The sequence below is a fragment of the Phodopus roborovskii genome, unplaced genomic scaffold, assembly GCF_943737965.1.
Source record: "Phodopus roborovskii unplaced genomic scaffold, PHOROB, whole genome shotgun sequence".
Lineage (NCBI taxonomy): Eukaryota > Metazoa > Chordata > Mammalia > Rodentia > Cricetidae > Phodopus > Phodopus roborovskii.
In genome coordinates, this window is record NW_026126514.1 from 25016216 (window position 1) to 25032269 (window position 16054).

The following is a 16054-nucleotide window of genomic DNA, read 5'->3' on the forward strand; positions in this document are numbered from 1 at the left end:
TGGAGTCCTCAACTAATGCCTGTTGGAAACAAGGACAAACACCCATACATAAACACTGAGTCGAAGTAGAACCCAGATGCAGATGGAGAGTACAAGACCAAGCGGCAGAAACACATAGAGACAGCTTACCTGAACAAGGAGGAGCTAATGGGCCACCAAACTGATAGCTGGGAAGCCAGCATGTTCTTATTTTTTTATCTTAGAGGAAAATTTGTCACCTTTCCAATATGCAATGTGATGTCATTTGTGGGCTTGTCATATATGGCCTGTATTATATTGATATACATTCCATCTTATACTTACCATTTCAAAGCTTTTCCATGAACATGAGCAGATGTTGACTCTTGCCAAATGCTTTGTCTATATCAATGAGATAGTCATGTGGGTTTTTTTAAATTGCTGTTGTTCTTCCTTCTCTTATTGCAATAGATCATGTTTGCTGACTGTTGAGTGGTGGGTCACTGTCACAACCTTAGGACAAATCTCATTTGATCATGGTTTTTAAATGTTGTATTGAATTTAATTTGCTAGTACTTAATAGAAGTTTTTGTATCTGTTCATCAGGAATATTGCTGTGTAATTTTCTTGTAATGATGAGTGACTTAACTCTGAGGGTATTGCTAATCTCATAAAATGTTTAGAAGAACTGCCAGCCATGGTAGCATAAACGTGTATGGCACTCAAAAGCTAGTGTATCCCGGTCTATCTGGTCTTTGTAACAATTCCCTGTCTCAAGACAAAGAAATCAAAGATCTGGGAAATCAGGGTTCTCTCTTTTAATTATTTGGTACAACTTAGCAGTGGAACTTTGATGGCAGGCTTTTTATTACTGACTACATGTCCATACTTAGAATTGTTCTGTTTGGATTCTGTTTTTCCTTATTTAGTCTTGGTGAGTTGGTGTTTTTAAAAATTCATCCATTTCCTCTAAGTTACCCAATTTCCCAATTTGTTCATAATAGTCTCGTGATCGGTTGTTTAGTTTTGTTTGTTGCTTTTTGGGGGTTTGGGGTTTTTTTGTTTGTTTGATTGTTTTTTGTATTCCCATAATATTGCTATTAATGGTGTCATATTATTGTTAATTATTATTGTGTATATGATGTGTGTGTTGGAATACTCCTGTGCCGCAGCTTCCATGTGGAGATCAGAGCACAACTTCCATTTTTACATGGCTTCCTGAGATCAGGGTGTCAGGCTTTTGTGCCAAACTCCTTACTCACTGAGGAGTCTCACTGCCCAGTTTTATGTTTCATCTTCCTTCCTGAATGTTTTTTTGAATTACCTTGTCTCTTCATAAGTCTAAAGCGATTGTTGATTTTATCTTTTCAAAACCTCAATCTTTAACAACTATGATCTTTTCAATCATTTTTCTAAAAACCTCTATTTTGTTTGTGTCTTAGTCTTAGTTGTTTCCTTCTTGGTTTGTCTTGGTTTGTTCTTTTTCTCATTTCTTGAGTTATAACATGAGCTTGTCTGTTTGAGGGCTTTTCCTCTCTGTTGGTGTGGTTTATTGCTATGAACTGCCCTCTCAGGACTGCTTTGGCTGCATCTGGTCATTTTGCTCTACTGTGTTCCCATGTTTGTTTCAAGTTATTTTGACTTCTTTGAACCATCATTTCAACAGTATTTTGTTTAATTTGTACATATTTGTGAGTTTTACAAGACTGCCTCTGTGACTCATTTCTAATTAAATAACAATATAGGCAGGAAAACATTTTTTACTTGTTTTATACCTAACATATGCTTTCTTCAGAAGAATGTTTAGTGTACATTTGAGAAGAACACATATTCTGTTGCTTTTGAACAGAAGACACTGTAAAAATGACATTAGGTCAATTCAATCTGAAACGTTGTCCAAGTCTATGTTTTGCTGTTGTTTATTTTGTTCTATGTTGTTTAAGATTTTTCATGTGGGGATGTGTGTGTGTGTGTGTATGTGTGTGTGTGCATGCATGTGTGAGTACAACATGTGTACAACATGTGTAGGTTTCCACAGAGCCTAGAATAATGTGTTTAATTGGGAATCAGTAACTGGAGTTACAGTCAATTGTGATTCTCCCAGTATGGATGTGGGAACTAAATTCAGGTCCTCAGGAAGAGCTACAAATGCTTTTAACAGCTGACTAGTCTCTCCAGTCCTCCAGTTTGTGTGTGTGTGTGTGTGTGTGTGTGTGTGTGTGTTTCTTTTCTTTCTTTTTTTTAAATTGATTTTTCTGTCTAGAACTTTCTAGGGTTAAATGAGGGGTATGAAGTTTACTGGTTCTATTGTATTGCAGCTATCTCTCCCACTGATCTTTGATGCTACTTTATATATTTCATTGATCTAATATTTATAATTATAAATGTATTATTTAAATAAATTTTATATAAATTTAAATTTTTAATAAATTCACAATTTATAATAATTATTTTGTTTGGTTTTGTTGAGACAATAATTTGCCAGAAGACTAACACCCAAACTAGCTTTGAATTCACAGTGTCTGTGCCTCAGCCTCTCTAGTGCTGGGATTATAGGTACATGCCTTAATTTCCATCTTCTAGTGTCCAATGGTGATGAATAAACACTGTGTTTAATGATTATACCCACTATGTGAATCTGCCATTGACTTAAGCAATAATTTTCCTAATACTGGATAGTTAGGTTGTTTCTAGTGTTTTACTCTTACAAGTAATGACACAAAGTGTGTCTAAAATAACTACATTATTTCTTCAAGCTGGGTTTCCAGACTTTTAACTATGTAGATAAAAGGGTATAAACATTTTACAGCATTGATCCAATCCCACACATGACATTTTTATGCTGAACAACAAGATACAATTGGCAGTATCTCCTTTATTGTGGGAATATTAAAACCTGAATTCCTTCTTTGTACCCAGCACCTTTAACCTCCTGCCTGTAGTGGTCTAGGCAGCAGTTTTCTCTGTGTTCTACTATAAAATTATGGGTAACACTTTATGCATATTTTTTCTCTTTGGAAATCCTTTCATTTCAATTTCCCAAGCCGTTTCTCATACATTAATCAGAAAAATTTAAGTGTCATTTCTCTTCATTCTTTTACTTGAACATTTCCACATTGAATTAACTTTCTTTAGACCTCTTGTGATGGGTTTTGATACCTAAGCAAATCAACCTCTGCTATTCTTCTTATAAGAGATTTTTAAAAAAAAAAATTCATTTATCCTGCAACAGATATATTGTGCCCAAGGTAATAATTTAAGAACTTTCTAAAAAGGTTAGATGAAAATTTAAATATCAATGATTCATGGATTTCACACCATAAGAAAAGAAACCATTTTATAGGTAGTTTATCTGAAAAGGGCATCAAGATAAACATTGTTCATCTATCTCTCCATGAATCTGTTGTCACCTCGGGTTTTTCTAGGCTAAAAGGGACTTCACCCTTGAGGTCTTAGCACCAGCTACCCAGAAACTCTTGCAGCCATTGCTGAGGTACCAGTTATGATCTCTCTCAAGTAATTTACAGTAAAGAATTTAAAATCACAGAATCACTGGCAGTCAAAGAGCAAGAAGTACCAAATTTGTTCACCAAAGATTGTGAAGGTCGTGAAGGTTCGGGTGAGGATGAAAGTTTAAGATAAAGTTGTTATAAAAGCTCCCAAATAGGATATTAGAGCAGTTGGGAGGCTGAGGCAGGGGGATCATAAGTTTGAGTCCATAGCTACATAGTGAGTTCAAAGCAAACCTGGACAAAAAAAAATGGTGAGACCATTTTTGAAAAAAAAAAATCTCACAAATAACTTATTTGTATGTTTAGTTTGTTTTTTATCAAACATTCTAAATGAACTTTTCCTAATATTAGGCACTTTGAAAGTAATAGAGGGAAGAAAAATGTTTGAACATTTTATATGGTATATAAATGTAGCTTTTCTTTGGAAAGAAGAGTCAGCAATAGGTGATTTTTTTTTTTTTTTTAACTCCTATAAGATACACAGTATAACACAGGCACATAGAATACAAAGGCAAATAAAAGATAATACATGGCTCCTTATCTCAGGGAATAGCCAACTGGTAGACAGTATATACATATGACAAATAATTACAACATAAAGAAGTGTCCTGAAGGAGCTGTGTACCAGACACAGAGAAATCATAAAGACAGTTTCCACCTGCAAACCAACTTGAGGAAGTTCAGATTCATTTACAACTGCAGTCTGCTTAGTCTTTTGTGGGTGATATGAAGGTAAGTTTTTATAAGATAGTAAAAGAAAAGCATTATCATTATCAATCCTTGAAACTTCCAGGAAAAAGAAGCCCTCTGCTTACAGAGCTGAAGGAAAATCCCGAGTCTGTGTGTATGGAAGCTTCCACCCCAGTCTCATTATTTGCTTTATTTTTGCTTTTCCTACTCAAAGTCTCCTTCATGAAACTCTTCTTTCACATATAAAGACATGAAAATCATCAGCCCCTGTTGGTCTGGTTCTGTAGCAGGGCTTTTAGTTAGTTAGGAGAGCCCTGAATGTCAGTGTCACTTCTCAGTAAGGTGGGGTGGGTACTTCTTTCTCAGGTTCACTGAGTTCCACACTATGCTAATGAGATTGGCTTTTTTCAAGGGTAAAACCCAAAATAGTTTTACTGTTCTTAGTCCCTGCCACTCCAACCCATTTGCAGATGTATTTGTTACTATGTTTTCCTCATTCCTGGGTATGTTGCTTTGTGGAGATCATACCAAAAATATTTCGTGTCTTCTTTTTAGAACAAATGTGGCATTTTCTTCACCTCTCTGATGATAGACTGAGAAGGGCAAAATGTTAGAATCAATGAATAAATAATAAGGCCCACTAGGTATGAATACTACCTACCACTGTAAAAGTGCTCAGAGACTGCCTTTATTGCAGTTTTATCAGAGGCAATGAAGGGGAGCTCCTTAGTGTTTATGAAAAGATAAAAAAATCTGAAGCACCAGTTCAGGGTTTAGGACAAAGTCTTGGACAAAGGTAGCACTCACGTGTTCATACATTTTGTCCCAGCATTGTGTGGACTGCTAGGTCCTGTCATGTGAGGAAAAATAACCTTAGGGTGTACTGTCTAGAGCCAGAATATAAACTGACTGCTAATGTTTTCCCAGTTTGTAGGTAAAGAAGCATTATTATCACAGGTAATATCCATTCATCTCTTGCCATGTCCCTTGTAGGTTTGTGAGTGCAAAAGTGAACACAACAGATGAATGCTTATGTTTAATAGTGTTTAGATTCCAGTTAGGGATAATGAGGCAGGATAGGGATACAAGCAGTAAACAGAGAGTAAATACATGCATCACATAACAAGATGAACCACGTTTAAAGCAAATCAGGTAGAAAGGTTAGGAATTTCAAATTTAAATTTCAAATCCCCACTGATAGGATGATTCTGAATGGGGATAGGGGTTAGGACTAAGGATTAAAATTAGACAGATGCTTATCACAGCTAATATTTGTTAAACATTTGCTACATACATGTGAGGTACTCTTGTAAGCACTATATGTCTTTGTGTTAATTCTTATGAAATTATGTAAAGGAAGCATAACTGTTATTCCCCATCTTGGCTAGGGTTTCTATTGCTGTAATGAAACACCATGACCAAAGCAACTTGGAGAGAAAATGGTTTATTTGGCTTACACTTCCATATCTGTTCACTACCAAAGGAAGTCAGGACAGGAACTCGAGCAGGCCAGGAACCTGGAGGCTGGAGCTGATGCAGAGGCCATAGAGGAGTGCTGCTTACTGGTTTGTTGCCCATAGCTTCCTTCCTCAGCCAGCTTTTTTGTAGAACCCAGGACCACCAGCCCAGGAGTGGCAACACCCACAATGGTCTGGACCCTTCCCAATTAATCACTAATTAAGAAAATGTTCTACAGGCTGGCCCACAGCCTGATCTTATGAAGGTATTTTCTCTCAGATGACTATAGTTTGTGACAAGTTGATATAAAAGTAGCATAACCTTTCCTTTTTCAGCTAAGTGCCCAAGATTTCAATATCAGTCTAAAGAACTATTCACACATCAAGACTGGTTTCTAATTCAGAGAAGAATTACTTGAACAGGTGGTAGACTTTTGCAAGAAAACCAATTTTGATATGTTAAACACACATCTTAAGTAGGCCTACCAACATATTCCTTGGCAGACATACACAAGGAGCTTGCTTTCATAAATCCAATAGAATGGCTTTTCTATTACTGCTATGGCTAAGAGTAGACAGCTGGATCTTCAAAAACTGTGAGAATTGAAGACCATTGGTTGTCACAAATGTTTTCAATATTTATTTTTAAATTTATTTACATTATTAATTTGTAAAATCAATCAAGAAGACATTTAAAAGTTTACTCAAATCTCATCTGTCACAATTATAAACCAAACTTTAAATGAAAGTGTGTCTTCAATAGCTTCATTCAAATATGAAGAAAGCGTGAATAAACTCTTAGAAGAGTGCTCATTACAAAGATACTAAGAAGCCTTCAGTTTTACACTGTCATGAATTACTAACGGTCGTAATGATGTATGGGTGTATGTGTTTAAGATAATATACCCATAATATATTTTTGTGAAACATGGTTTTGCTGTGTAGCCAAGGCTAGCCTTGAACTCAAAGTCCTCTGGTCTCAGCCAGCTGAATATTTGAGTTATAGAAATGGATATCCCACCACACCTGGCTTCAAGATATTCTGAAGTAGTTTTCTTTCCATTGCTGACTTGAGAGATGCTTCAACTACTCTATTATATGCTATCAAGTTCTCACTGCCAAGTTTGGGGGGGGGGGGACGGAACTTTTGATTAAAGAAGTGGTCTCCCTCCTGTAGAATACTTAAGTTTAGTCATGTGCAAATCTCTTTTTTTTTTTTCAGGTACTCCAATTATGAATTTATTAGTGATAACTCTATTTCTTGGTCAGCTGGACTACACAACCGATACACAGAAAATTCACTTCGGGGTGTGATCCTGGATATACACTTTCTCTCCCAGGCTGACTTCCTAGTGTGTACTTTTTCATCCCAGGTAAGTGGTAGCAGATTTTAATGGCTCAGTGTTGTACTGAGCAGGAAAATTATTTGTGAGTCTGTGTTTTTAGTGTTAGCATGACTCCAGTATAATTTCCTTTAAACTTAGTAGTGCTATCTTTTTGAAAGAATGAGGAGATCCCATAGAAAAGCTGCTTGAGCATGTTGAACATTTAGTTGTTTACAGCAATGGTTGAATACATCTCTACTGAAACCCATTAGTCAAATCCTTTAAAGTACTTGGTTGTTCATAGCATCTAACAAAAACAGCAAGTGACTAAGTTTACTTTATACTTCCCTGATTCTACAAACAGCTACTGTGTAACCCAAACCCATCCTTTCCACACATCAGTACATTGATATGATGAGGCTGAAGTCCCCAGCTTCTTACCTAACTTGCTTGCTTTATAGTAAAGACAGTAAATGCAAGTCTTTTACAAGTCCTGTTGCATTTCTGTGAAGCAAGAAGGTATACATTAAATTTAAATAATTCAGTTTTAAAAATTTAAACACTGCAATACCACAATAACTCCTTGAGTTTGATTTTTACATCCCTGAGTTATCTATAATCAGTCTTCTGTACCCTATGCAATACTGGTACTGCAATATTTAATGTGAGTTTTATACTTTCCTCATTTATCCAGTTATCACTGGTTAGCTTATTTAACCAGCCATTGAGTGCTATGCTCAAAGTTACACAGTGTGCTGAGAGGTTTTAAAAGGAGTTTGAAGATACAGGTTTTGCTCTCATTCAGAATCAAAATACAACTAGAGGACAATTTCCAAAAATGTAAAAAGGTGTAAAATAAGTGTGCTTAATACTGAGAGTTTCATGGTAAAGAAAATAAGAGAAAAGTGCAGTTTCCATGGGAAAGAATTTCAGAAAGAATAAAGAAATGAACCATGTTTTGTACAGTATGACAGTCAGTACCTTATCACAGTAGGATGTTGATAAGATTTTCAGAAGGCACTTATCAATGCAAAAGCTATAGTTCTTCATAGTGAAAAAAGAATATAACTCACTATATAAAAACAGCTACACAAAACAGGAGTCACACAGCAGGAATCTTAATCTCTACAGAAAATCTCCTTAGACTTCAAATTCCCATGGAGGCATCTGATGGCAGTGTTTAACTGGGATGAGGATTCTGTCTGCAAAAAGCACCTTTTCCTTTCTCATAGCAGGTCAGGAGTGTATCTACTTGACCCCCACTCCTATTTCTGAGAACCTAGCTAAGGAAGGGAGACATGATGTAATTATATTATTATAATCTCAAAAATAAAAGGAAAAATTTTAAAGAGCCATTTCAGTGAATAAGATAGATGAGTACTTGCTGCCAAGCCTGATGCATTCATTCATAAATGAAATACAAAATTCAGCTTTTTTAGAAAAAAGGAGCCATTTCTACTGGTCACCGCCTGCCCTGTAGCCCTAAATTTTAGGTCTCTCTGAAGCCTGTTCTTTCAATCCAATGTTTCAAAACCTAGGCACTGCTGACATTTGAAACAGATAATATTTTGTTATGAAGAACTATACTGTACATTTAATGTGTCTAGAAGCATTCTTGGCCTATGGTACCCTCAACACAGGTTGTCAACAACAAAAATGTCTCTGGACATTGCTGAATTCCCCTAGGAAAGCTGCCTTGGATGAGAACCACTGTTATAATTATAAGTTCTAAAATCAAATAAAAGCATACATGTCTCACTTACAGGGATGTGCTATTTTGTTTTTTCTAGCCCTTCTTAAGAATCCTTTTATGCCCATTCTGGGATTGAAAGTAATCACATTTTTTGTCTTTAGAATTTTTGAACAGCCAAGATTTTGTAATGATGGCCTAGTCCAGATCACATATAGTCCTAAATTCAAGGCTCTGGGTGGCGTAGTGGGAACAGCTAGCCATCTATTGAATAATCTACTGTGTTGAGATAGAGGGCAGCCAGCTATAGCATAGATTATAATTGCCTGCCAGATTGATGTCCATTCTCTTCCTTCCTCAGCTTGTATTGGTAGTGCTAATTTATTTGTGCAAGTGTCCTGAAAATACTTAGCTTTTTTTTTAAGATTTCTTTTTTTTATTTTATATAACCAAGTCCATTTAAATGAAAACAAACATTTATAGACAATATTTGGGAATTTCGGCATCATTCTTTCCAAACTACTTCCTGCTGGTAAGGGGCGCTGTCATGGGGGATTCAAAGAAGATGCAGAAATCTTGGCTGTAGTCTGCAAGGCTGCTTTGTCCAGCTGTTTTGAATGTAGGATCACCTGGTACTCTGTTTCAGGCAGTCTGGCTTGATCAAACCATATTAGTCTGGAAGGAATCCACATCTTTTCATTTTCTGTGGAAACAAAAATAGAAATACTTTTCCCCAGTAACATGTCCTTCAACTTAAATTTTGGAGTCAAAGCATTTTTTTTATTTAATTTATTATTTTACATGTCGATCCCAGTTCCCTCTCCCTCCCTCCCTTTTACCCTCTCTGCCCTCTAACCTGTACCCTAACCACTCTCCCCTCCCATCCCCCACCCCAATTCCATATGTAGGGCAATGCCATCCAGTTGGGGTCATGTAGATCTGACAGGTCATGTGAAGTAGGGACTAGGGCTTCTCTCCTGTCTCTAGGTTAAGGCAGTTATCCCTCCATGGGGGATGTGTTAGCAAGGTCCTTTTGTGCACCAGGGATACATCCTGGCTCTTAGCTTTTAAAATAAACAAAAAATAAAGCTGTAGAGATGGCTCAGCAGTTAAGAGCATTTGCTGCTCTTGCAGATGACCAAAGTTTGTTCTCAGTACTCCTTTAATCCCACCCAACACTCAGGAGACAGAGACAAGGGGATCTATATGAGTTGAAGGCCAGCTTGGTCTACAAAGTGAGTTCCAAGACAGCTGGTGCTGTTACACAGAGAAACCCTGTCTCAAAAAAACAAAAACAAATAAACAAACACCATGGCCAAGAACAACTTGTGGAAGAATGGATGTATGTCCTCTTACACTTTCAGGTCACATGGCATCTCTGAGAGAATTCATGGAAGAAACTTAAGGCAGGAAAGTGGGAGCAGAAACTGAAGCAGAGGACATGGAGTCGTGCTGCTTATCTATGGGCTCCGTCTGGCTTTCCTGTGCCATTCAGGACTACCTGCCTAGGGGTAGCAAAGTCCTCCCACATCAATCATTAATCAATAAAATGCCCTACAGACTTGCCTACAGGACAGTCTTATGGGGTGGTTCATCTCTTAAGATTCCTTGTTCCCAGATATGTCTGTGTTTATGTCAAGTTGACAGAAACCAACCAGGACAGTGACATTTCAGACATAAGTCAGTCATCCTATAATGTGTTGATGGAAAACACCATGCACAAACCTTCTGCTTGATCATGTATATTCTTACTAAAACCATCTTACTGAAGCCAACAAATTATAACTGAAGAAGTGAAAGTAGTTGGCAGCTCATTGGTGGACAAATGAAATATCGAAAAGGTTTTCTGAAAATTCTGTTAATTAAGTTGTAGAATCAGTTTCTACTACTCTAAAATCTGATTTACCAAAGCAATTGTAGATGCTTAAAGAGCTTAACATTGGAACTGGAGAAATGGCTCAGCAGTTAAGAGCACTTACTGTTCTTCCAGAGGATTCAGGTTCCATTTCCAGCACCCACACAGTGGCTCACAAACATCTGTAACTGCAGTTCAAGGGATCCAGTGCCCTCTTCTGGCACCAAGCACACATGTGTGCACAGGCATACATTCAGGCAAATACATAAAGTTTAATGCTCCTTTGTAAGAAATCTTTTATGATTTTGAAAATAAACTTAGTGAATCTTAAAAATAAAAAAGACCTTAATGCTGAAGTTTACTTTGTTTAATGAGCAGCATTGCTTAGTAATTTGATTAGTTTTTCCCTGTGACACCTCCCTTTATAACAGTTGTTAAAACAGTCTCAAGCATTATTCAATTCCAAATCCACACAACAGGAGTGGCTAGATTATGCGCTTTGAATCAGATTTTGGAAAGCCCAAAAGACAAAATTAAGAGTGTCATTTACTTCTTGGTTAGGAATTCCCACTGAGGTACAGTTGGAGAAGCAGTGGTGAATACCTTCTGAGAGTAGCAAAGAGAACACACAGGATGAAAGATGTGACCTCTGTGTCTGCTTCCCAGCACGGAGGACAAGCAGTCTGTCTTGAGTCACCCTGGGTATACCCCTCACCTTTAGTGCTGGATGCTATACTAGGCCACTTGTGTTGCATTCATTTGGATATTCATACAGTGCAGCAAAAACTGATTGTATCCTCACATGGTATAGCAAAACTAAGCAATCTCAAGGAAAGGTGTGCAGATCCCAGCGCCACCCACTAATCTGAGAATGACTTTCAGATTCTCAGACTAGGAAAATCTCACCTGACTGTATAATTTGACAAAAAGCAAGGTACTGTCTGCTGTGAGAAAGCTTGGAAGCCCATATACTCTGCTGGATATTTATTTCTAAGGGTTATATTCAGACTAATAGATACTTAGTATTTTAATATTTTTAAAACCATTACACCTGTGTTATAGCTTTTAGCAGGAATGTCTGCGGCCAATCATCACTGTATGCTTAATAATATGCTAGAAAGTGATAAAGTGGTGCTGGCACATCATGAAATAGGATACACTGTCTACAGCCATGTCTCCTTTATAAACCAAGCTCTGCCCATCTCAGTCATGCACACTCAGAGTGCCAATCTTGAACATTGCCATCAGCTGCAAGCCTTCATTACCTATCCCAGGATGTGAGGGAATTAAGTGTGGTTGAATGCAACCAGCAACAATGTAATGATGCTCCTATCCTTTAGCAGTGAATTGCCCCTGGATTGAGTTAAACAACAATTATTTATTCAGAATGTTGTTTATGGACCTTAAGTTTTAAATATCACCCATGGGCTTGAGCATCCATTACTGGAGCACCCGTTATTCAACAGGCAATTAGTGAACACATACTATGTGGTATCTACAGTTCTGGTTGCTTATCCAAAAGCAGTTTCATATGTGCTTGAGAGTACATACTCTAGAACCAGAAAGAATTTTAATTGTGGATGTAGTATTTACTATCTGCTTTTATGTTTTGTTTTTTTTTAATAAAGTTACAAAATCTCTCTAAAATATAAACTAATGTTAAAATTTTCACAAAAAGAAGGCAAGGCCTAGGTTGTGGGACATGGGGCAATGCATTAAAAAATGAAGAGGGAGAATTGTATGTGAGTAACTGTTAAAGTAGAGATTGTGGTCATCCGGAGAGTAACACAGCCTTGCACTTCTGCTAATAACGGCAGAAGAGTGGAAGGAAGAACACTGAAGAGAAGACACGGGTTTCCCCAGGGCTGTCTTAGCTCTTAGGTTGTCTTTCTGATACAACCCAATGAGTGTGGAGTATAATATTTGTAGTAGAAAATAATAGGACAGTTACAAATATATGCAGGTTGCCTGGGTTTGAACTTGAATCTACCAATTACTAATAGTGTAACAGAGGCAGATGCTTTTATTTTTAGTTCCCTTTGGCATCTGTAAGATGAATGAGATAATCTTATGGGGCTACTAGGAGGATTATGCCAAATAATGTCTCACATCAGTATTTGACAGCAAAAGCTCAGCAAACATTAGCTTCTTCCATGTTATTTAATTTATTATTAGTGGAGCATCATTATTTTAATTACAGTTATGTGTCTCAGCAATGAGGATACTCTGAAAAATGTGTCATTAGGCATTGTTGTCATTGTCAGAATGTGACATACTGTGAACTAAGATAGCTACAGAGTTTTGAGGATGTAATCTCATGAGACCACCATTGTGTATTTAGTCGGTCATTGATGATATTTATTTCTTTCCAGAGTTCAATTTAATTTTGATTTCTCTGTGAAGGCCTTTGAATTTGAAGTTTAAAAGTTCTAAATTGCTTTTATTCTCATTTTATTATAGTTTTTGTTTCTACCATTGTTCCAATCTATATCATGGCAGTCCAAAAATAAACTAGTTTGTTGACAAAGATAAATTGAAAACAAGTTGGGCCTGGTGGCACATGCTTGCACCCCAGCATTAGAAATATAGAGGTAGGAAGACTAAGAGTCCAAGGTCATCCTTAGCTACATAAAGAATTTGAGACCATCTTGAGCTACTTGAGCTCAAAACAAACACATATCATCATCTTGATTCTTTCTGTTAGTAGTTGAAACTATAGCACTAAGATTTAGGTCGATTTCACTTAACTTTAGTTTGGGTTACCAATTACATCTGGTCTTTGAGAACTACTCAAGGTGATTAAATTCAGATTCTCCAGTAAGTTGAGATGAGGGTTGACCTAATCATTTTACTTGGTTCTAAATGTTAGAAGATGAGTGTCTCCAAATAAGGTATTGCTCAGGTTAGAGTGCTTGTCTGTGTAAAAGACCCTGAGTTCACTGGCCAGCATAACTGAAAAAGAGAAAAAAGAACATCTTTATTCAGTTCTTGGGCTCCATGAGTGCCTCGGTTTAGAGACATCTGCTGAGCCATTCAAAAGTGCCATTAGCAGGTTAATAGCTATTAATAGTGGTTTCATTTATAGGTAGATACAAAATGTTGGCATAAGGACAATGAAAACTCATTAACTGAGATAGCCAAACTAGAGATGCAGAGAAATTTGACCTGCATTTAGATCTCAGTCAGAATGTCAAAAAGAAAAATGTTCTAAGCAAAATGATAGTTCTCTCCTGTCATGACCTAACTTAGGAAGGGATCGGGAACCCATTTTGCTTTCTAGTGAATCTGTTAATTGACTGACTGCTACCCTTCTGTGAAGGTGGCTTCTTAGCCTTATCACCCAACGTATTAAATCCAGGAAGTGAAGTTCAGGGCATGTGATTTTACCTGCTAGCATGAACATCCTTTAACAGCAGAATCTTTTAAGTCATCTTAAAACAACACTAGTTGGACAGATCTATCTTCCTTAAAGATTTTTAGCCCAGCTGATATCAGTCCAAACCTGCTGTTAAGAACACAGCACACTTCAGAGCCCTTTAGGAATAGCTGATATGTTTAAATCCATTTGCTCACTGGTCATCAGTAAATACATAAAACTCTGTTGAGGAGAGTTCTGAGAAAACACTATGTTAAAAGTGGATAGAGGGAGCTGGAAAGATGGCTCAGGCATTTAGAGTGCTTCCTGCTCTGCTAGAGGACCAGAGTTCAGGCCACCTACTCGAGACTGGCTGCTCACAATTCCTGTAACTACAGCTCCAGGGGATCTGACAGCCTTCTGGTTTCTACAAGCACTTGCACACGCATGCAAATGCAAATGCACCATGCACATAGAGAAAAATAATGCACATATACATCAATCAATAAAAAATTAATTCTTAGCAGTTTAACTTTTTAAAAAAGAGTGGACAGAAGGATGAGAGCAACAATATTTGTGTTATTAGAGGTGCTAATCCCAAACCTTAGATTCTCTAGATAAAAACTTGGTCTTACTCATTTTTGTGTGACTAGTTCCCAGCTTGGAAGACCATGTAGCTCTTTATAATGTTTACTAAAAGCCAGTTAGGTCATATTCTTAAATTACTTTGTACAATATATGTATATCCCCTGATGTTTTTAACTCTAAAACTCATGTATGTGCACAAGTGTGCCTGTATGTGTGCATGGTATGTTCATGAATGAAGAATAACTATCCATCACCTGGCAGCAATGAATTGTTCTCAGCCCTCTCCACCCTAGAGCCCATCTTTGGTTTTGGTTAGCGATCACTGTGTGGTAGGGGATTTACACTGTGTACTAACAGACTCTTTTCCCCTCTTTCCTAAGGTCTGTCGGGTTGCTTATGAAATCATGCAAACACTTCATCCTGATGCCTCTGCAAACTTCCATTCTTTAGATGACATCTACTATTTTGGAGGCCAAAATGCCCACAACCAGATTGCAGTTTATCCTCACCAACCTCGAACTGAAGAGGAAATCCCCATGGAACCTGGAGATATCATTGGTGTCGCTGGAAACCATTGGAATGGTTACTCTAAAGGTGTCAACAGGAAACTAGGAAAAACAGGCCTGTACCCTTCCTACAAAGTCCGAGAGAAGATAGAAACAGTCAAATACCCTACATATCCTGAAGCTGAAAAATAGAGATGGAGTGGAGTGTAAGAGATTAACAACAGAATTTAGTTCAGACCATCTCAGCCAAGCAGAAGACCCAGACTAACATATGGATCATTGACAGACATGCTCCGCACCAAGAGCAAGTGGGAACCCTCAGATGCTGCACTGGTGGAACGCCTCTTTATGAAGGGCTGCTGTGTCCTCAAGCCCATGCACAGTACAATAATGTACTCACACATAACATACAAATGGATTATTTTCTACTTTGCCCCTTTAAATATTATGTCCCCATGAAACAAACACTGCCACATTATGTAATTTAAGTGACACAGACATTTTGTGTGAGACTTCAAACATGGTGCCTATATCTGAGAGACCTCTGTGACTTACTGAGAAGATGGGAACAGCTCCCTTCTGTGGGGAAGTTGGTTCTTAGCCGGTGGTGGGGTGGCCACTGAGTTCACTGCAATCAACAGATTCAGAATGAAAATGGATGTTTTCCTTTATATGGTTGTCTGGATTTTTTTTTAAGTAATTTCATCAGTTCAGCTCATCCACCTCATCATTAATAAATGAAGGAATAAACCAATAAAATAAAATGAAATAGTCACTGTCCATTAGGAAGTTTTATAAAACAATGCCATAAACAAAAATTCTTTAGTACTCAATGTTTCTGGACATTCTCTTTGATAACAAAAAATAAATTTTAAGAAGGAATTTTGTAAAGTTTCTGGGATTCTGTATCACTGGATGATGTAATTATAAGCTTTGTAATAGAAATATGGGAAATGAGTTTATAGCTTTTAAGATTTTTTTTTTTTTACTTTTTCTATTTCTGATAGAATAATCACATTTTAACAAGAGAAACATTGGCTCCCCTCTAATAGAAGTAACTGGCTTTAGTTGTACATATTATATGAAGTTGCTAAGAACATCCTTTGGGGGAGGTGTTC

General features: G+C 37.2%; 1 protein-coding gene across 2 annotated transcripts in view; it reads left to right on the forward strand.

Moving 5' to 3' along the window:
* The window catches only part of Fut8 (fucosyltransferase 8), a 213684-nt gene extending 197866 nt beyond the window's left edge, over positions 1–15818 (forward strand). For both annotated transcript variants that reach the window (XM_051196043.1, XM_051196042.1), the window contains exons 11-12: positions 6840–6990; positions 14811–15818. In XM_051196043.1, the coding sequence (XP_051052000.1) occupies positions 6840–6990; positions 14811–15128 (469 nt within the window). In that variant the 3' untranslated portion in view covers positions 15129–15818. The remainder of the gene's footprint in view (positions 1–6839; positions 6991–14810) is intronic.
* The last annotated feature ends 236 nt before the right edge of the window (positions 15819–16054 follow it).